The sequence below is a fragment of the Hydra vulgaris genome, chromosome 05 (genome assembly GCF_038396675.1).
Source record: "Hydra vulgaris chromosome 05, alternate assembly HydraT2T_AEP".
In the NCBI taxonomy this organism is placed as follows: Eukaryota; Metazoa; Cnidaria; class Hydrozoa; order Anthoathecata; family Hydridae; genus Hydra; species Hydra vulgaris.
The window spans coordinates 17312088-17336155 of NC_088924.1; the positions used below are offsets into that span (position 1 = coordinate 17312088).

The 24068-nt window shown below is 28.0% G+C and overlaps 1 protein-coding gene across 2 annotated transcripts in view; it reads left to right on the forward strand.

Moving 5' to 3' along the window:
* LOC136071892 (STAM-binding protein-like) overlaps window positions 1-24068 on the forward strand; it is a 35866-nt gene that overhangs the window by 3777 nt on the left and 8021 nt on the right. Inside the window, exons 2-7 of one of the 2 annotated variants that reach the window (XM_065797550.1) lie at window positions 15258-15322; window positions 17055-17130; window positions 17906-18007; window positions 21174-21579; window positions 21798-21853; window positions 21943-22080. In XM_065797550.1, coding sequence (XP_065653622.1) covers window positions 15258-15322; window positions 17055-17130; window positions 17906-18007; window positions 21174-21579; window positions 21798-21853; window positions 21943-22080 — 843 coding nt within the window. Of the gene's footprint in view, window positions 1-15257; window positions 15323-17054; window positions 17131-17905; window positions 18008-21173; window positions 21580-21722; window positions 21854-21942; window positions 22081-24068 lie in introns of both variants that reach the window. The other variant, XM_065797549.1, reaches the window with a different exon arrangement.

The following is a 24068-nucleotide window of genomic DNA, read 5'->3' on the forward strand; positions in this document are numbered from 1 at the left end:
AATTATATTGCTGTATATATCATTAATTAAAAAATAATCACTGCACTTTAACTTGTATTATGATAACAAAGTTTAACTTTATGAGCAAGTTTTTGATGCAACCTCTGAACACGTTTATTTAAAATTTAATTTTGAGTAAAAAAACATTTAGGAAAGAAAGTCGTTAAGCAATTGCAATAAAGTTGAGCTAATTTTTTTTTTTTTTTTTAATGAATAAAATTTAAATATTGAACAATATTTAGTAATGATTTTAAATAGATTAGACATTTAAGTTAAACCCATGAATTATCTTGATTTTTAATAAACTTAAATATATGTTTTTAATCAGAATTAAATTATATACTTTTTAAACCAAAGTTAAATTATTTTTTTTTTATAAGAATAAAATTGTATAATTTTATTAAATTAGTTTCAAATTAAATCTAATATTTTTTATCAGAATTAAATTATATAATTATGACCTTTGCTTCAAGTTTAAAGTTTAGCGTTTTTCAAGCGAAAAAATCAATCATTTCAATTTAAAAAAAATAAATAAATAAGATATCATAATATATAATATTCAAATAAAATTTAACTTTTTTTTTATTAATAGTTTATTTTTTACTACTAAATAGAAATTTAAGTAAAATTTATTTTATTGCAATCAAAAGTTGTATAAATATCCTTGTGCTCGCGAGATAATAAATAAAAGTTTTTATTATATATATTTCTTTTATGGTTTTTTTTTTTATGTTTTGTTTAATAACTTTGTATACAAAAAAAATTGTCGTTAACTATAAGCAATTTTGTTTTCTGTTACTAAATATTTTGATAAAATAGTTAGCTTAATAGAGATTAAGTTTTCCTAGCTTTTAGTTTTATTTGAGTTTTTTTCGTTAGTAAATAGCGCTTAAATCTAACATAATTGTCATTCAAACTTTTGTAACAAATTTTTTTACGTAATTGTCTTATTGTTTTTTATAAAATTAATTACTTCTTTTATCTTACCGCTTATAAAATAATTTAAAAGTTAAAAAATGATAAAAAGTTGCTTAATGGAAATCGCTCTAGGCATATGTGAAATTGCTTAACATGTACGTAAATTACTGGCAGCTTAACGCTTTAAAACAAGACCTGAGAAACTCTGATACTGGTTTACGATCAACGTGGTTGTAAGCTTGTGATTATCAAGCTTTTTTTTCAATTCCATTTCACTCCCAACAAGGCTGCAAGCAACCACTAATAAGTTGGGAGTCACTAGAAGAAAAAAAATAGAATAGAGTTATAGAGCAAGGAATTGGTTGACAGAAGACTTAAAAAATTGAAGGTTGTATTAGTCAGGAAAATATGAAGATGAGAGAGAGATCCAAAGGGTTGAAGTGCTGAGAAAAAACTAGATAAATGAAAGGTCTCAGAGCATGCAAGGTTAGATACAGTAAACAAATAAGACTTTGCTGAATGAGGAGTCAAGTGAGAAAGTTATAGTTCTCTATAGAACTAGGGAAGATAGCTCCATTGAGCAGCAACCATGATAGTATTTGTAGAAAAAAGAAAAAGATGCAACTTTACTATGATGGAAAAGAGGCTTGAACCTAGCAGATAGAGCGGGTCCGGCTACATTTACAATACGTTTTTTGATCTTGTCTAGAAGAGAAATAAAATCATTAGAAGAACAACCCTAAATATGATAACATTATTCCATACAGGGACAAATAAGAGATTTGTAGAGGTAGAGAATGGAATCAGGAGTAAGAAAATGGTAAGTGCATATAGAAAAACAACCTTAGTTTAAGCTGACTCAATCAAGGACTTATTAAATAATTTAGAGAGAATTGAAATGAGTTGTAGAGAACAATTTTGTTAGAATGTGACAGGAATGTTGTCTGGACTACAAGCCATAGAAGAGTTTAATTGAGATATGACTTTAGCAACAGAAGCTAGAGTGATTTGAATGTCTAACAATGGGTTAACCTGTTTAATTGGAATGTTTCTTGCAAAGCCGGTGTTCTCAAGAGAGTTGTTATTTTGAAAAAAACTGATTGCTATTAGATATAGCAGCTGCACAATAAAGTGAAAACCATGGAATAGAATGAGGCTTGACTTGGAACTAAGAAGGAGGAATAAAAGCTTCCATTCCTTCCTGAATCCACAACTTCATGTAGGAGGCATTATAAGCTAAGAGAAAAAAGAAAAAAGCCCCAAGACCATCACAAATAAAATCACAAAAAGAATCCCAGTCAGATTTAGGGTAGTAGTAAGTAGTGCGATGATAGAGTGAGTCTGCAAAAGAAGTACAAGATGAAAGGTTTAATAAAGTCATTGCATGGTCAGAACCACCTAAGAGTGTAAAAGGAGAAACTGAACACAAGCTAGGATCAGAGACAAGACATAAGCAAAGGAGTAAAGGTAAATAATTAGGTTTGTCAGGAAAACAAGTCACAAAGTTAACTATCTGAGTAAGAGATTAAGAAATGCAAAAGTTATAGGCTTTAGTGCCAGCAAGGTAAGGGGTGTTAAAGCAAAGCCATTCAGTGTGATGAGCATTTAAGTATCAATAACAACAATATTGACAGAGTTGTAAAGAGAGAGGGCATGGTCAATTTGATCCAAAATTAAATCTAAAAGAATTCTGTCTTGGGTAGAAGAAGAACGATAAAAAACAAAGAGAAAGGTGATAGAGTGAAGTGGTACTAAGGGGAAGCACATAAAAGAATGGTCAAAGGATTCAAACCTGATTTCATGACAAATAGGTGAATTAATGCTTATGTATATCCTCAAGCCAAGCATGTAGCTATTGGAGTCTTTGCCAATCAAAGGATAGTACCCATTAACATTGAGATCTGAGGAAGGAATAGCAGAATTCAAATTAGTCTCACTAAGAGCAAGCAAGTCTAGTGAATTTTGCAATATGGAAGCCTCACAGATCATGAATATTTGCAATTGTCTCAGTCCCGTTAATTATCTCTAAGTCGTAACACATGGCTCCTTATGTGATCTTGACATGCATACCAAAATGCATGGCAAAAGCATTAACAGGAACACCACCCATGTGCAACATGGCACTGTTATTACTCTGACGTTTTCCTGCTGTTGATGGAATCAGCCTCTCTGAGAGTTACCACCGAGTTTGGAAAACTTTACTATCAGCTGGCCTTAGAGCCATTAAACTGAGTTATAGAGCTGTACCTTCATTAGGAGACTTTCAAGGAGGCATGTGAAAAATCCTGAGTAATGTCAAGAAGATTTATCATCCTAGACAGGAAACAAGGTAACAGGTTTAAATCTATGCTAGCCTAATAGGTGAAGAAGGGGTTTGAGGCTGGTTTGTAGAATTATTCTGCTTACCCCTAAAGTCTTTGCTAGAAAGCCTCCTACAAGACAGTAGATGAAGAAGGAAGAAAAAAGCAAGCATAAAAAATAAATTTTCATATTTCTTTTTATTTCAACATAAGATGTCGATGGACAAATATATGCGGTTAAGAAACTAAAATGTTCTAAAATTGTCTTACTGGCCTCATATTTCTTTTTTTTATGATTTTTTCATTTTCACTAATATTTTGAAAGGTAAATGATTGCCATTTTTGTGGTAAAATTGATATATTGAGCTCAAAAATAATAGTAGGGAAAAAATTATATCAGTTTTAGAGTGCTGGGGGTCTCTTGATTACATTTATAAAAGGAAATTACTCCACATTAGAAGTTGGTTTTGAGGGGCTTTAGCTCACTAACTGACCAACTGTGCATTGGTACCTGAAACCTCAAGTAACAAACTTTGCAACTGTCTTAACTCTGTGAACTTATATTACAACAAAATGTGACCTCAACAATGCACACAAACAAAGAGCTTGTCACTGAAGGTATTGGAAATGAAGTCTTGAAAATTGCTTATAAAAAGTATAAAGGAAAAATTGACTAAGATGTTTAAAATATAAGACCTTGTTATAAATCCTAAATCGCTAAAATTGTTATAAATCCTAAATCGCTGAAGCTACTGCACTTATGCCGAAGCTTTGGCTTCGGTCGAAACCAGGGCTTTTGTTTTCCAAATCATGGCTTTGGCAAATTATTTTTGGATAGTTAAAATTACCAAAGCTTGGTAATTTTAATTATTGAAGTGCAATTTTGTTGTACAGCAATTTTTGCAAAAATCAATTTGCTTCTTTTTTCAAAACAATTGTTTTACAAAAAAAAATTTACAAATATATAATACAACCATTGTACAACCAATGATAACTTGCATATATTACACTAGTTTCAATTGTAAAACAAGTTTGCTGTTCAACTGTTGTACTCTGTTACTACACCTAATAGAAACACCAAGTTTAAGCTTTATTAAATTTAAATAATGCTTTTTTTTATTCTTGATGATTTAAAGAGATTATTATTCAGCATAGAAAATAAAGTTGTTCAATGGTCAATATCCATTAAGAATAAAAAAATTTAAAAAAAATGCTAATTTGACCTCAAAAAATGAATTCTTGCGGGTCAAGGTTGACCAGTAAAAAAAAAAACAAAAAAAAAACAGAATAATAAAAAAAAGGTTTTATGAAATATAGAAATGAATTATATGAAGAATAAGGTTTTAAAACCAGGATGTACTTTGAAAGTATACTCTGAAGTTTATTATAGTTTTAAAAAAGCATCTAAAATATTAAGTTTATTATTTCTATTAATCAAATATTGCTATAAACACACTATTATAACTATATCAATTTTTTTTCACTTTATTCAGCGTGTAAAGATAAGAATATAAAAAAAGAATATAAGTAGATAAGAATATAACAAAAACAGCAAAATTTTTATAATAAATATACAGTTTATTCATGACTTTTCTCATTCAGTATATTAAGGAAATACTTTGCGCTAGAAATATGGACAATTTTAAAATTTGTTTTTCAAATATTTTTGCTAAACTTTATGTTTCTATCAATGCACAGGAATGCAATTAACTAATTGCTATACTAATTTTTTTAATATTTTTTTTTTATTTTTTAACAAATTTTTTATATAAAAAAATAAAAAGTCAATAATATTCAAGATTATGTTCAAATATAAAATATTTGGTTGTTTTTACTACCCCCATTAGTCTGCACTTTTTTTGGGTTCTCCAAATTGTGCATTTAAACCTGATAGTTTATTTCCTGATGAACTATTTTTGTTAATAATTCTCCAAAAGCTTATGGGCTAGTGCATTGTTAATTTACTGAACATACTTTTTTCAAGTTTTTAAAGATATTGTTTCATACAATCATTATGTTCATTATTTCTAGTAATTTGTATTAACGTTGGAAATTGGGCAATATAAAGGAAGCTATAATAAAGGAATTTTAGAAAAGCATCAAATGTGGTAAATACATTTATAAAAGAAACAATGTAATTTTTTTATTTAATTTTTTCTGTCATTACAAAATTTATCAATTTATTGCAACATAATAAAAAGGGAGCTTTGAAAAGAAAAAATCAGATTTGAATTAGATGTGAGAGAGAAGAAATGAGTACAAAACCTTTTTCAAAATCATTAAAAACTATTTAATCATGGAAATACGATTTTCTTGGTCAAGAAGTTATAAAAGTTAACGATGTTGACACTGTTGTAAAAATATTGTGTAAACATTGCTCGAAACATAAAAACATCATTCAAAGCGAAACTTCAATATTGGAATCTGCTAGAAATTCTTTAAACACTTTTTCAAATGTAACTCATATAGTTTAATATTTACAATATATAATTATATTTATAATATACAATTTACATAAATCTAAAAAGTATGTAATCTTACTTATTTCACTTTTCTTCCAGGTTATGAGGCATTTATGTTGACAAAATCACACAGAGGCTGAACGATTAGACAAAGCTAGTAACTCTTCTACTTCAAGCTTGACAAATAAATCTGAGACCCCATTAACTGACAACAATAACTCGACAACAAAAAAAGAATCAAATATTGAAGAATGTTTAAAGTTATTTCGTATTGCATATGAAATGGCTTTGCATCCCACTCTGCAACATAGTCATTTTGAGTTACTTGTAAAGGTTCAGGGTGACAACTGTGTCAAATTATTGCAAGGAAAAAGTGAAAAAAATGCAGGTACTTTATATTTATGTAATAATTATTGTTAATGCATTCTTTAAAATATATTGCTCAATGTTCTTAAAAGAGCAGAACAATAATAAATTAATAGAAATCTCTTATTAGTTTTATTTTTTTCACATGTTTTGTTAATAAATCTTTAAGGTAGTGATTTAAATAAATTCTTTATTTTTTAGCCAGAGAGTTCATTCATTGCATTGGCGAGACAATAAAGGAGGAAGTAGCGTTACATATTATCAACAAACTTTTTATGGCTTTGCTTTCTGAAGACAGTCAAGCTCAGAAAACAGGCAGCGAAAAAGAAATGATACTAGTGAGAGTCAAAAATGCTGGTCTCCCGTGTTACTTTTTTTTTGCGTTATGTAATAAGGCTAATAATTACATAATGAAACTTTAGTGGAGTTGATGCTGACTTCTTAAAATTGTAGTTGGACAGTGTTTTCATTGAAAACACTAAAACTAAATGTAAAATTTTGTCTTCAATTACGAATTAAGTACAAAGTTGGTATCGGCAACAGCTGATGGAGTAAATGTTAATATGGGAGAACATAAATATTACAGTGGAGCTTAAGCACAATTAAAAAATACACGACCATTGTTAGTTAGCATACACTGTATTAATCACAGATTAGAACTCATAATAAAAGATGCTATAAAACAGTTTAAAGATTTTAAGGGTTGCAATAATTTTTATACAACTCTATTTTATCTATTGAGAGAAACATGCTGTTGCTACCCTATGTATTGAGTACTACACGCTGAATAAAATTCAAGGAACTTGATTAGCATCCCATTGTATAAAAGGCTACGCCAATCTATTGCATAACTGGCTAGCTTATCTAACATGGTAGTGGTGTAATGGTAGAGCGAGAGGTTCCGAGTTCGATCCCCACCATGTCCCTGGTAGTACCGCGCTCAACTTGTTTCTCAGCGCAGCAGCCTTGTTTGTCAAGGTACGTGTTTCTTAGTATAGAGTTGAGAGAGGATTATAATCACAATTAAGTGGCCTCCTCGTCTGTAGTGGCCTTCTGGGCCTTGGGAGGTGAATTAACAAAAAAAAAAAAAAAATGTTGCCTTACCAAATGCACTAGCAAACAATGAAGGGTATCGTAAAGAAACAAGGTGAAAAATAGAAGGGAAATTTACAAAATATGCCTTCCTTTGCAAAACCAGTGCTTATCTGGATTTGTTTGATGCACTGAGTCCTTTGTTGCTTTTCTTTGAAACAAATATTTTGTTGGCCCTGACAGTTGACAGCCCTGAACTCAGTTGAATGCACTGTCTGTTAAGGATGTTGACAAAGCATATAGTAGCTCTGGGGGAAAATTTTTCTGGAAACAACTATTTAAATATAAAAAAATGATTTTCTAACTATTCTTTTATTATCTGTTTTTCGTCTAACAGCGCAGTGGAAAGATGTTATTACCTTGAAACAATACATGTTGATTGCTGGAAATAGCCATGTATGGAAGGATGACCAACATAACATAAATATTAAAAAAAGTGGTATGTAAATATTTAAAAAAACATTGAGTTGTTAAATTTCCTATTTAACCAGAAATATTGAACCAAGAAATCAAATCTATACCTGTCGAAAGTGAAAAAAGTTCTTCCAAAAATGAACTATCTTGTATAGATAAACAATTTTAAGAATTTAACGACAGTGACAACAGTTTTTTTTTTTTTTTTAAACATCTTCGCTTCCTACAAGGCTGCAAGCAGCCACTAAATAAAGTTGGAAGTTACTGAAAGAGAAAAGATGAAGATTGTAGAGCAAGATAACGATTGACAGACGACTTAAAAGATTGCAAATTATATGAGTCAGGAAAGCAAGATGAAGGAACCGAATTCCAAGAGCTGATGTTCGAGGAAAAAAACTAGACGAATAAGCGTTTTTGGAGCACTTAGGAACAGTCACAGAAAAAGGATGACACTTAATTGAATGACGAGTAACACAAGAATGAATTATAGTAGATGGCACAAGAGACGCTAGCTCTTTAGAGCAGTGCCCATTATAGTATTTGTAGAAAAGAGAAAGAGAAGCAACATTACGACGATGTGATAATGGTTGGAGGTTGGCTGCAAGAGCAGGTCCAACTATGTTTACAACACGTTTTTGCACCTTGTCTAAAAGAGAAAGGGCATCATTAGAAGATCCGCCCCAGATATGGCAACAATATTCCATACAAGGCCGGATTTGAGATTTATAGAGATAGAGAATAGAATCTGAAGTAAGAAAGTGACAAGCTCGATAAAGAGATGCAACCTTAGCAGATGCTAATTTTGCAACTGATTTGATATATGGTTTCCAAGAAAGATTGGAAGTAAGAGTTAATCCTAGAAGATGAAGAGTAGATGACTCATCGAGTACATCACCGTTCATAAATATAGGAAGATCTAAATTGTTGCGATAACAATTGGCTGAAAAAAATTGAGTTTTATCTGTATTGAAGTTCACCAGCCACTGTGAGCCCCATGCTGTAGCAGAAGTGAGATCCGTTTCAAGCTCAAATGCCCCCTCCAAGCAATCAGAGAGTGTTGGTTTCTTATCACGACAAGAATAAATGGTAGTATCATCAGCAAACAATGCCACCTTAGATAAGAGAATATCTGGAAGATCGTTAATGTAAATTAAAAAGAGTAAAGTTACAGAATAAGAAGAGTGTTGTCCATCAAGGACAACTTTTATGCTACGATTGGAAAGGAAGGATTCAATGATCTTAAAGATGTTGCCGGATACACCATAAGAAGAAGCTTATAGAGAAGACCAGCATGCTAAACTTTATCAAAAGCTTTTGAAATGTCAAGAGCGATGGCCTTAACCTCTCCACCTTTATCTAATGCATGATAAAACTTATCTGTTGTTACTGTTAGCAAATCAGCTGTAGAACGAGAAGATCGAAATTCATATTGATGGTCAGAAAGTAAGTTATTAGATTCAAGATGAGAAATTAAGTGTTTGTTAATTAAAGATTTAAAAACCTTGCTTATGATAGGAAGAAGGCTTATGGGACGGTAGTTAGACGAATCAGATCGCTCTCCAGAATTTTTGAAGATAGGGATAACAGATGCCGCTTTCCAGCAGGCTGGAAAGCGAGACTCTGATAAGCACTTGTTGAATAGTTTTGAGAGTATAGACGACAGCTCCGGAGAACACTTCTGCAAGACAATAACAGGTATGTTGTCCGGGCCACAAGCTGTAGAAGAGTCTAGACAGGAAATCACTTTAGATACAGATGCTGAAGTGATATGAATGTCAAGCAATGGATCAACCTGTTTGTTGGCAATATCAGGTAGAAAGCAGCTAGTCGAATCAAGAGATGATATTGATGAAAAGTTTTTAGCAAACAATTCAGCTTTGTCTTTAGGTGAGGTGACAAAGTCTGAACCATTCAAGAGAGGTGGAATTATAGATTTGCCTTTATTATTGATATTATTAAAGATTCTCCAGAAGTCACGAGAGCCTAATTTTTGAGATGAGATATGAGATTTCATGACCTGAGAATAGCGGGTTTTGGCATTAGACAAAACCTTTTTACAATTGTTTCTAGCAGTAATAAACAGACGCCTGTTTTCTGGAGAATTGTTTTGCTGATAAATATGGAAGTAACGGTTTCGATTGGCAATCGCAGCAGCACAGTGTGAAGAAAACCATGGAGGAGAGTGAGGCTTGACCTGGAATCGTCGAGAGGGAATAAAAGATTCCATGCCAGCCTGAATCCACGAAGTTATGTAAGAAGCACATTTGTCGACAGGAAGACGAAAGATGTCTACCCAAGGGCCATCACGAAGAAAATCACGGAAAGAATCCCAGTCAGCTTTACTGTAGTTGTAAGAGGTTCGATAATAGGGGGATTCAAATGATGAAGAAGAATGAGATATTAGTTTTAGAGCGATCAAACTGTGATCAGAAGCACCTAAGGGTGAATGTGGAGAAACTGAGCACTGACTAGGATCAGAAACAAGACATAAGTCGAGTAGAGAAGGTAAATGATTCGGGTTGTCTGGAAAGCGAGTTGGGAAGTTGGCTATTTGAGTTAGGGATTGAGAAAGGCAAAAGTTGTGGGCTTTAATGCCTGCCGAATCACTGACACTAGAGCCAAGCCATTCAGAGTGGTGAGCATTAAAGTCACCGACAACAACTATATTAGCTGATGGATAAAGAGAGAGGGCCTGGTCAAGATGATCAGAAATAACGTCAAAAAGTGTGCAGTCTTGAGATGAAGGAGAGCAATATAGAACAAAGAGAAGGGCAATAGAGTGAAGTGGTGCTAAACGAAAGCACATAAAAGAATAGTCTGTGGTCTGAAACCTAGTTTCACGACAAATGGGTGAATTCTTACGAATGTAAATGCCCAGGCCAAGCATGTGATTATTGGAGTCTTTACGAATTAGAGGAAGATAACCATCAACACTAAGATCACAAGATGAGACAGCTGAACTCAAATTAGTCTCACAAAGAGCAAATTGGTCTGGTGAACTTTGCAAGAGATAAGACTCAACAGAAGAAAAGTTACTTTGAAGACCATGAATATTAGTGAATGATAGGTTTAGAGAACTTGGTGATGATGATGGTTTTTTGTGTTTTATAGTTTTTGGTACTTTATTCATTTTTAAATTAGATTGAAGAACTTGACTCAAAGCATAGATAGTACTCAGAACACTGTTTAATTGCCCAAGCGATTGTCTCATTACTACTAATAAACCCTAAGCCGTAACAAAGGGCTCCAAATGTGGCCTCCACAATGCACACCAAAAATACAAACAGGGACACCATCCATGCGCAACATGGCACTGTTAATACTTTGATATTTTTCAGCTGTTGATGGAATCAGCCTCTATGAGAGCTACCACAGAGTTCGGGAAACCTGACTACCAGCCGGCCTCAGAACCATAAAACTGAGTTTTAGAGCTGTACCCTCATTAGGAGATAATAGAATGAGTTGCCTAGTCATAAAAAAGTTCCAATGGTAATAGTATATCAGGGTCAGGCGAACAAGAAAGTGACTACATGGACGATGTTGAATTTGTCAATGATGACAGTGATTACAACTAAATATTTTAAATTTATTTAGTTTAATTCATTAAATAAGTTTAGTTTTACTGATAGTTTTAATGATTTTTTATTATTTTTTTACACTATATTCTTGTTCAGTTTAAAAAAGCAAATAATATATTTTCCAAAAATATTTTTAAAGGAGAAAAGTCATGAAAACAAATAAACATAAGAAAAAAATTAACAAAATTTTTCATTGTTCTAGCGTATATAGCTAATTAGTTTCTTATTTATACAGATTGATAAAAATCATGAATAAATTGCATATCAAAACTTTAAATTGCTATAAATTATAATATATTTTTTTCCTCAACTTGTATCAAATTTGGTAGCTAAAAATAACAACTATATAAAAAAAGAAGAATACAAAAGCTCTATAAATTTTTTTTTATATATTAAATTTTTCTAGTTTATTTAATTAAAATTTGATATTTCATTACAATTATGTTTCCTTTTTTTAGTATTGGTTATTTTTTCTTTGTAACTTTTTACCGCTAATTATTGAAATGCTTTAAAATTTAAAAGATGTGAACTAGCGATGTGTCTGGTACCCGGTAATTCGGCTGTTTTCCCAGGTACCCAGAATTGGTCATTTTTCCTGGGTACCCAGCACCAGGTATCAAAAAAGGAATTCTTAATAAACATTTACCTTACTGTAATATCTTAATAAACATTTACCATACTGTAACTATATGTTTAACTGGTACTTTGAATTGTGTCGAAATATTACTAACAGGATTACTTTTAGTTATAACTTCAACCAAACTTCTTGATATAAGTCTAAGAGTGTTATGGAGTCAATAACCACAAAGCCCTATTCAACTCAATATAGACAGGTCTTACTTAAAAAAATTGCGGGAGAGGGGGTCTGCAAATGGCATATATGAGATGAGAGGCAGGGGTCAAATTTAAAAGTAAGGAGACACTAAATAAAAAAAATATCATAAAATGTTGGGTAGTTAGATTAAAAGCGAAGGCACTTTTAGGGAGGTGGAGGGTACTCGAAAAAGCGTATATAAAAATGCGGGAGAGGGAAGTTGAAATAAAAGTGTATGTACTTTATGGACAACCCCTTATTCCAAATATTAACAACCTGTTAATTATTATTTAGTATTAAGAAACTTAATATATTTAGGCAAACCTTATTAGCACAAATTATTCTGTGTTATTTTGTAAAAAAACAATTCAGCGCAATTCTCAATTCAGATTCTCAAGCTTTTATTCCACCTTTTTAATTTAGACTCTGTGTTGGGTACCTGGACTCTGACCCGGTTTTTTCTTCCAGGTACCCAAAATTGAAGACTCCGATTAAACTGGTCCCGACACATCTCTAATGTGAACTATATATTAATGCACAAAACTCTGTGACATAAAAAATCATATTCTAATTTTAAAAAAATTAAAAAGTTCTTGAGCATCAAAGATTTATTTTTATAATTTCTACGGTATCGATTATTTACAGTTTAACAAAACATATACTTCAACTTAAAGAACAATTAACTTGTGCAAAACTGTTTAAAATAAAGTAATCAGATACTTGGTGTGTCTGAATGGATCTTTGAAAAAAATTTTAATTTGCACTTTTTTTCTGTTCGGTTTCTCAAGTATTAGATCAAGAGAAATAAATATAAAATAGATTTTATAGTTTAATAAGTTGAATAAGATTAAAGATTTAAACCTTTATTTAAACTTTAAATTATGAGTTATAGTTTATGTTTCAGCATGGGTGAAGTCAACTTCTACTTTAGCCCTCCAACATTGCAAAGGAATGAATGTCCCTTTAAGTGGTAGGGTGCATTATGCTTGCTATGATTAAAATAAAGACACTTACAAGTGGGATTTGGCAAGGTTCTCAACGAAGGTTTTGTTTGCACCTCCTTCATCTGTTAAAAGTGAACACCTATTCACCACAACTGAAAACATTTTTGAAACCAAAAGAAACAGATTTTTGCCTGGGCATCAAGTACAAATTACATTTTAAAATTATGATACGCCCTTATACATCCAGTAATTGCTATTTAGTTAGTAATAGACTTATATATTGTAATAATATTATTAACTTCACTCATTCTTACTAATCAATTTTTGAACCCAGAGTTCTTAGGTATAATGGCAGCAAGGACTTCAGGATTCTGGCCTTAAAAAAGTTCCATGTCATTAAATCTCATGAATTTTTTTCATAGCACATCATAAGTCAGCCAACATGTTTAGAGCTTCTGAACACCAGAGACCAGGAAAAAATATAGATATAAAGCTGAAGTCCTTTTAGGACTCCACATCCCTGGCAGGGACAGATATAGTAAAAGAATGCAACTTTGCTGAATGACAAGTCAAGCAAGAATGAGTTTTGGATGATGATTTTAGAGATGATAGCTCCTTTGATAGTATGATAGTATTTGTAGAAAAGAGCAAGAGATGCAACCTTATGACAATGGGAGAGAGGCTCAAGCTAGGCAGATAAAGTAGTTCCAACTACATTTATGATGCGATTTTGGACCTTGTCTAGAATAAAAAGACCTTTTTATAAGAACCAGCCCAAAAATGAAAACAGTATGCCATACAGGGATGAATAAAAGATTTGTAAATGTAGAGAATAGAATCAGGAGTAAAATAATGGTGAGCACAATAAAGCGAAGCAACTTTAGCAGATGCTAGCTTTGCAGTTCATTGTATATATGGTTTCAATAAGAGGTCAGTAGTGAACAATAATCCAAGAAGGTGTAAAGAAGAAGACTCAGTGAAAGAGTTGCTGTTGTTATTTATGTTATTTAGCCTTAGTACACTGTGAGTAATCATTTTATTATTCATAACTTTGCTCCACCCATCTTATGTAATTGTTATTATTTTCTCTTTTTGGGTGAATTGATCTATTATTTTCTTGTCTTACATTAAAAACCTTTTCTAGCTCTCCTGTACTCATTTTAAGGTTTAGTGGATTATATGATGAATGAATTATGTCTATAAACTCTTGGTTTTCACCTGTTTTAAACAACGCACAGAAGAAAACCTAGCTATTTTTGTATTAATTGTTTTCAAAATTATTTTAAAATTTTTGTTTTTTTAGTAGATGTTATTTAAAAAAAAAAAAAAACTCAAACACTGACAAAAACTCAATAAAATCCCTAAAAAAAACACTAAGCAGATTAAAAAAAAATCATGCCATAGGGTTTCCATCACTTTAAACCAGGGTTTTTTCCGACCCTGGTTTATAGTGGTAAAAAAGAAGCCTCTAAAGGGCTTCTACCCTTGAAAGCAGCTGAGCACTGGATGGTGTTTATGTTGACTTTTCAATGAGCCACACTTCATATATCTGGTGTTAGCCATACATACAATTTTGAATCTTGTAAAAAACTGATTCCCTGCTTAATAATTGATTAATCAATCTGAAATTATAATGTGAAAACAAAACTGAAACTTTTTGAAAAATTAAAAAACAATAAAATTTACAATTCATGGCTAAAACCATCAGGCAATCTAAGAAATAATTGCAAAGCCTAAATATCTTTCAAACAGTTTAATTTTTGGTGTGGAGTATCTTAATTAATTCAGGAGTACAGACAACCTTGAAAATAATAATTTCTAAAACATTTACTTTTTTTTCCATTGTTTGATTGACCTTAAAAAGAATCTATTTACTTTTAGTTTTTTTTTTGTTTGTTTTTTAATTTTTTAAGAAAAAAGTGCTAGAATTTAGGTAATCATTTCAAAAACTAATATCTATGTTCATGGTAATTTAAGCTTTTTTCTGCCATATAGTAAATACAGTGTTTTATTAAGTGCACAAAAGACTATTGTCCAGTTTTTGCATTTACTGAGATATAGATTCATTTGTGGGTAATGTCCTAATATTTATTTTTAGTTCTACTTTAATTTTTTGTAACAAGAAAATAAAATCACTATGGTTAATCCTTTTACAGTGTTTTTATGTCATTTTATGTGTAATTTGATTGTAAAAAGCAAAAAAATAAAAATAAAAAACAGCTGTAGCTGAAAATCAAGTGTGGACTTTTAAAAACAGTAACATAACTAAAAATTAGTTAGTTTTGAAGGTTTATGAGTGTTTACATTATATATTATTTATTTTTATAACTAAATTTTATATGTTTTATTTTATTGGTTTAATTTATTAGGCAATTATTTATGCTCAAGAAAGTCAAGTGGAAAATGCATTCATTTTATATATGAAACTTATTACGTAAGTGCATAAGTCTACAAATCATGTTTTATATAATTATTAATTTATTTGAAAGTATGTTTAGTATGTTACAAACATTGTACAAATATTATGTAACTTGTACTACATTGCAAATGTTATGTATAAATACTGTATTACAAATACTGTTTCTATATATGTTACAAATATTGTTTCAACTTGTTTTTTTGCTCAGCAGTCTTGTTTATCATGGTTCATGTTTTGCAGTTATAGAGTTATTATATATTTTTATATATATATATATATATATATATATATATATAAATATATATATATATATATATATATAAATATATATATATATAAATATATATATATATATATATGTATGTATATATATATATATATATATATATATATATATATATAAAATATATATATATATATATATATATATATATATATATATATATATATATATATATATATATATGTATGTATATATGTATATATATATATATATATATATATATATATATGTATGTATATATGTATATATATATATATATATATATATATATATATATATATATATATATATATGTATGTATATATGTATATATATATATATATATATATATATATATATATATATATATATATATATATATATATATATATATATTATAATTATAACATTTGAATTTTAATTATTTTTTTTAATATTATTAAAGTTAACAAGTAGATAAATTGATAAAATTAATAATTTAAAACTTAAAATAAAAACTTAAGATAAAAAGAAGTACTATCATTGAATCTGAAATTGACTAAATTTGACTTTGTAATTTCGATTTCTTTTGTTTCTGTTGTACTTGATTTTTTTCCTTCATTGGAGGGCCAGCTGAGTAGTAGCTTGTGATTTTTTTTTCCTTTTTAAGTATGGATAAATTTGTTGAATGTTTTTTTATATTTTTAATATTATTAATATTAATCAACAATTAAGAACATTTGTTGAATTTTTTTTTTAAAATTTGATATATATTTTTAATTTTTAAAATATATTAAATAGATTACAACTGTGATGCTGTGAACTAATAATGCCAATAACAGGAAATGATGTAAAATATATTATCTTGAATAAAGAAATAAGTTCTACCTAAATTACTAATGGTTAAACAAACAATAGACTTTGAAAAACAACATTTATTTTCAAATGGGAAAGTAATTTTTTACTAAATAATTACCTAGATATCCATTTTTTAAATGGATTTAGTTTTAGCTTGGAATTATTATATATATATATATATATATATATATATATATATATATATATATATATATATATATATATATATATATATATATATATATATATATTAATATATATATATATATATATATATATATATATATATATATATATATATATATATACATATACATATACATATACATATATATATATATATATATATATATATATATATATATATATATATATATATATATATATATATATATATATATATAAATATATATATATATATATATTTATATATATATATATATAATATATATATATATATATATATATATATATATATATATAAATATATATATATATATATTTATATATATGTATATATATTTATTTACCACTGTTCCAAAACCACTAAAAGAAGATTTACAATAAGTAAATCAATTGCTTGTTTGTTTTTTGTGTATGAATATAAATATTACTTTCTAATATTAAATATTTTTCATGTCTTTTTAGTCTTTCTGTGGAAAAGTTACCAAAACATCCTCAATTCTCTGCTTTGGATGCAGAGCAAAGGAGCATTATTAAAAAGGTTGTTTTGAATTTTATATATTAGTTATTGCAAGGATCCCAAAGCACTCTGGCATTTTTTATTTGGAAGAAGAAAAAAAGTAATAATAAATATAACATATTAATATAATAATAAATATAACATATTAATATAATAAATATAGAAAATGAGAATTAAAATAATAGCTTTTATTATTTTTTAATTATGTTATAAACCATCAACCTATATTATAAACCATAAACCCTCTTATATATACACCATAAACCCTTGTTTATTGTGTTTATATAACACAACCAAGAATTGTATCCATATTTTATTTTACATAATTTTGTTTTAATAGTCCATCAAAAGCCAGTGTGTTTTATAAGGGTTGTAGTAAAGTTATTAAAAAATGAGCTGCTTTTTCTTCCTCAACCATTTTTTTTTTTTTAGATTTTTTAACAAAAAGTTTTAAAAATAAATAATTTTAAAATATAAATTGAGCATTATCAAAATTTTTAAAACATTTATAATGCAGTTAAACTCACATAATTCGAATTCTCAAAAGGTCTTAAAATGTTTGAATTACATGAGTTTTTGAATTATAGGAGTTAAATCCAAGTATCTTTTAGGGACCAAAGATTTTGTTCAATTTAAATGATCTTTAAAATTATTGGAGTTCGTATTACTAGAGTTCAACTGTACTACAGTTTTAAAAAAGGATTAAAGTAACTTAAAAATTAAAAAAAATCAATTTTTTAAATCTATAAAACTATAACAAAATAATAAAATCATTATTTTTTTTTTTTTTACATAGAGATGTGCATTAGCAATAACAATAGCTGAAGGTTTAAAAAAAGAAATCAAGCAGTTGTATGAAGAAGAGTATCAACAATGGATTGAGGACAAACAAGCTGAAGTAGTTTAATTATATTTTTATAAAATTTAGATTTATAAATGTAGAGTAGTGGAAAAAGTAGTTATTAGTTAAGTAGGAACACAGTTTATTACTACTTGATTATTACTTATATATAAAAACATATAATTTATACTTAAATATTAACAAAACTATTTTAAAACCTCATTTGGTGATGTTTAATAAAAGATGCTTAATAAATTCACTAAAAGTACTCTGATAAAATTTGTAAAATTTTTTGTGTCATCTAATTTATTTGATACATACCTCAGCTTTATTTATTTTTGTTTCTTTGAAAATATGTTTTGTTTTAATAAGATTCTAATAAAAAAATAAGTTTTCTGAAATTGTTTGCTGTTTAAATCAACAAGGCTGTTGATTCCTATGATCATACTGTGTGACATATTCCTTATTTAAATTTTTGCCAGTGAGTACTAACAAGATGATGATTTAATTCAGTTGCTTATTCACTGGTGAAACCAAATAGGGTTTTTTTCTGGTCAAAGAAACATTTGATGTGATGAAAAAATAGCATCTTTTAGGATGATGCTGCAATTTGGCAATGCCAAATAGGAGTTTTTAAATTGTAAATAATTGCATGCTAAAGTTTAAGGTCATAACAGCCTGAAACATTTAAATGTGCCAATGAAACCAAATTCATTCGCTGAAGAAGATCCACAATGTTAAGCATTGTTCTCTTTTCATAACAAATCAATCTTTTGCATTAGAAATATATGTTACTGAATGCTAGAAAAAATACTTCTTACTCTAATTAAAAAGCACAAACAACCAATCTTATATTGGCCAATGCAGTGGTATAAGAAAAATAGAGTCAATATTGTTTCAAAGAATGCTAATCCACCAAACTATCCTTAGCAGCGAGTTATCGAATCTTACTGGGCAATTGTGAAGGGAATATTGAGGAAAAAAGACAAATCTGCAAATAGTGTTAAAAATTTTCAAGATTTAGGGATTAATGCTACAAAAAAAGTAAAATTGTGGAGATGATGGGGGGTACTTTACAAAAAATTAAATTACTTACACTTCATAAAGTTAAGGCCTAATTTATTTTTGTTGAAATAAAAAACTAATATTGTAAGCATCATTATAAAAAAAATGATTACAATTGATTAAGTGATTTTCGAGAAAACTCAATTTAAAGTAATCCAAATTTCAACTAATCATGGTGATATAAAAAATATATATATATATAATAAACAATTTTAAAGTTGTAATTTGTGAAAACTATGCAAATATTTTGAATAAATAAATTGTTAACTTATTTGCTTGTAAACCTATAGAAATATATTTAATTTAAAACTTAATTTAAAACTACTAATTGAAATTAGTAGATTAAAGTTTGCTGAATAGAAATTTAAAATTACTTTTAGTAATGTCAATCAATCTATTTAAAACAATAAAATTGGCAAAGTTTTTGCTAACTATCTACAAATTTAAAATTAATTTTACGAAATAAAATAAAAAGTGTAACTTTAAGAGTTTTATGTTTTATATTATTATTTTTATATATAGTTTTATAAATAAATTTTATATATAAATTTAAAATATACTTTTTCATAAAAGCTAATAAAATTAAACTGTTTTAGGGATCGTCCATTAATTTATTCAAAAACTTATGTAAGAGGGAGATCTTAGACTATTTTATGCGTCAATTTTTATTTAATTTTTTGATTTTTTATTTCATTTAAGGCTCTGCGAGGGAAAACTTTTTGATCTTTTATATTTTGTTTATTAGTGAAACTAAGCCTTGCATAATTTATGGACTTGAAAAGGTGTAGCTATTTTACTATGTTTCATTAAAAGTATCATGTATATAATGTACCGTGAATTTATTATATAAGTTATTACATTAAGAAGAGTTATTACATTTAGAATTTTATTCCTTTACTTCATCACCATCTTTTTTATAACTGAAATCTATAAAGCTAGTTAGTGTATAATATCAAAAATTTTAAAATCAATTTTTAATGTATAAAAATCGATATTTTGACAAATGTCACCTGGCTACACATATACATTGTGGCCGCAGTCCTGGAATGTCCTGGATTTTGAGAAGTGTTCTGTAATGTCCTGAAAAATTACATTTTTTTATAAATGTCCTAAATGAATAACAGTTGCATTATGTTCTATTTTCAAAAAGTCGGTTATGTTAGAAATAAAGAAAATACTTTAAAAAGTAAATTACATTATAATGATTTATATAATGATAATTACTAGCACTTTTTTAGTTGTTTAAGTGTTCAGTTGGTACATACATTATGTATTATAAAAATAAGTTAATTTTTAAATATTTTAATTATCTTGTCTATAATACAGGATTTGGATAAAAGAAAAAAAATTTAAATTACTGATTTTGAAATTATTACAGAGTTATAGAGCAGAGTCATTGTAAGTTAAAAAACTCCTTTTTGAATTTTTTTCCAATTATATCCATTTAATTATTAACAAAAAGTAGAAAAAAGCTACATACAAATTATAGATTAAAAGTATAGATTAATATGTATATATAAATTACTTATTGTCGATTGAAACTGCATATTCCATAATCATCTAGGTGATTATAGCCAAGGTTTCTGTTTACCTACACCTGTAAAATAAAAATTCACAATAAACAAAATAATTTTTTAAGCAATTTGGCTCAAAAAAATATAATTTAATCATTACATTTATTTGTCTACTTTATAAAGTTATGAAAATAAAATATTTTTATAATAAAATTAACTTTAAATACTTTAATTGTGTTTGTGTCCTGTATGTTATAGTTGCTTAGTGGTTTAGTGCGCTACTCTCTGTGAGGAGTAACTGTTTCTGAAGGGTTGAATCTTCCGCTTGGTGGAAAATATGTTTTTGTATTTTTTTAATGTTGCTGGTTTTTAAATACAAAACAAAACAGTTTAAGCAAAAATGACTTGGTATTGTTAGGAATTGTTAGAGTATAATATATTTAAGCCAAAATGACTTGTTATTGTTAGGAATTGTTTGATTATATTATAAATATTACATACACAATCCTAAAGGAGAATCAGTTTAGCATTATTAGTATAGATTTTTTATATTTATAGATTTTATTTTATTTTTTAGATTTTTTAGATTTATTTATTTATTTTTTTACATAGATTCGATGTCAAAAAAATTTAAAATTTTTTAGGTGAAATCTGGGTCTCAGAAAATTACTTATGTAGCTTTGCAAGATAATAATAATTCACATTCTTCTGAATCTCAAAGTCCAGATTCTTTTGCAAGTGAAAGTTCAAGCCATACTTTTAGTCAAAACCAAAAACTTATTCCAAGTCAAAATCAAGATGATAATAAAATCATACTTCCTTCTTATTCAACTATTTCCCTTGACCAACCTTCAATATCAGTTTGTTCAACCATTCCTCATGTTAACCCTACAGCTCCACCTTTTAAAGATTTTGTTGATGATAATACACTATTTTTAGATGACTTTAAAAACACTCAATATAAGCAATCAGACACTTTTATTCAACCAAATGTAAATAGATCCACTAAACCATTGAGTATGATTAACGACTTGAAAAATAATCATGAAGGTGTGTAGTTTGTTACAGTTTTGATTGATTGAATATTTCATCTCTGCAAAGTATTCGTTGAGCAAAATTTATTGTTTTTATTATTATAGTTTATACTTTTTTGTTCTTTACTAATTAGTTGCATTAAAAAAATAATTTTTCAGAAACACACTCATCTTTGCATGGAAAGCGCTTTATTATTTTACCTGCAGATTTGACAGACAAGTTTTTACTTTTAGCTGCCTCTAATACAAAAAGGAATATTGAAACATGCGGAATTTTATGTGGTAGATTGGTAAATTTATGTTTTTTATAGATTTTCAGAAACATTTGTAAAATTTATTTATTATGATTAAGCCATAGATATTTAAGAACTTATTTTAGGTTCAAAGCCAATTTAGGGTCACGCATTTAATAATTCCTAAACAACATGGCACCTCCGATTCTTGTACCACAGAGAAAGAAGAAGAAATGTTTGATGTTCAAGATAAATACGATCTTATAACAGTAGGATGGATTCATGTAAGTACTTTATTATTTTTATAATAGAGATAATATTATAATAGGAATATTTGGTGATTATTTGGTATTCTGCTACTTTTTTACCATTCAGCTACTTTTTTATTAATTTCTGTATTAAAAAAAAGCATTAAAAATCATTAGATATAGATTACATATAAAGGATTAGACCTTTTTTTTATTATTATTATAACAAATAATTAGCATATTTAATACTTAAAATCTATAAATGTTAAGTTATGATAAAAACCTTTTTATTGCTTGATGATAGCAAATGATTGTGATTTTTCTCATAAATTGTACTTACTTCCAAAAAGCCATTCACGATTTACACCTGCAAATAATAAGAATATTTTAGCAAGTTCTGTTAGGATGTTTGCTGACCAGTACTTTTAAGGGTTTGCTGTTCAATTTAAGAGAACAGTTACATGTAAAAATCAATTTCATTTGCAATTGAACTTTTCTTTTCCAAATTTTCATATTTTCGCATATTTTCTGTTGAGATTGATTTGATTTTTTCATTTACATTTCTTTTTATTTCAATGTGGAACTGAATCATCACCGGTGCTACTAGACACCAGTGATGTTTTATAGGTGTCAAGCAGCCTTTCACTGAGAAAAATTAGCCTTTTACTGAGAAGGATTAATATTTTTTATCTAACAGTGTTTTATCTAAACCCAGGAAAATAGTCTGGAATGTGCATCAATAAAAAAAGCAACTATAATTGTCATTCTAATTGAAGTTTGGAGTTCTTTGTGCTATATCTATCTATAGCAACTTCTGAAAAGCAACTCAAAAATGCAAGATATACCTGAGCTGGTTATTTTTGAATTTTTTTTTGAATGGTTTAAAGAGTATGATTTTATACATTAAATTCTAATTAGTTGTTAAAATATTTGATGTAACAATCAACAAATAATTGGGTGCTGTGACAAGACCTAGTCACAAATGAAAAAAAAACCCCACAGTGTAGTTGAAATATGCAGTTTAACAAAGCAGGTTGGAGCCCTCAAAATAACTAAGTGTCACCGAACCTTCAGCAGCCAAATTTTGGTACTTTGGCCAAGCACCTAGCTGACTATTCCATATACAGCAAAAATCACTATTCATGGCATCTCTATTTTAGTATCAATTTTTGTATTTGTTTCATTAAAATATTATGATCCTGTTTTATAATTATTTTTTTTTTATTGGTTGATATTTGACCGGGGCCAGGTTTGATAAAATATAGCTGGGGTCGGGTTTGTAACCGGGGCTGCATAAACATTCATAAATCCTAAAAGTTTTTTTTAATTGAAATTCATGTTATATTTTATATATATATACTTATATGTAAACATCATCATGATCAACATGATCATTAGGGTGCATGGAAAAAATAAAATTTGAATTCTTTAAATGTAATAGCAATAAAAAGTTGTCTTTTGCTTTAAAATTATCAAATTCAAAAAAAAAATTTAAATCATAGTCTTTAGGTGCCTCAAGGGGGAAAGTGAGTTAAAAAGTCCTAAAAAAAAAATTTTTTTCCTCAAATTTTGTAAATTTTTTCTAAATTAAGTATTTGCAAAGCTAATTGTAAAAAAAAAGAAAAAAATTAAAATCAATTCTTGACCCCCTTTTAACTCTTGTGGGAAACCTGAAAACCATTTTTTAAAGTTTTATTAATTTTTTTTTCATTTTGAAAAATAAAATTTAAAAGCTATATCATTACTTTATACTAATTTAGTTTAAGTTATTATTTTTGCTAAAAATAATTGAGTTCCCTCTTCAGTCAAAAGAGGGCCAAAATGTCCTTTAATTTTTTTTTCACAATTAACAGTTAGCTTTGCTAATAGTTAAAAAAAACGTAATAAAAAAAATTCTTAAACTTTAAAAAAAAAAAATTATTCGATCCAATATAAATGTATAAGGATATTGTATGCCAGCATCTAAAAAAATAGCAAACATGTTTATACCCATATATATCCATATTATGTATGCATAAATGCGC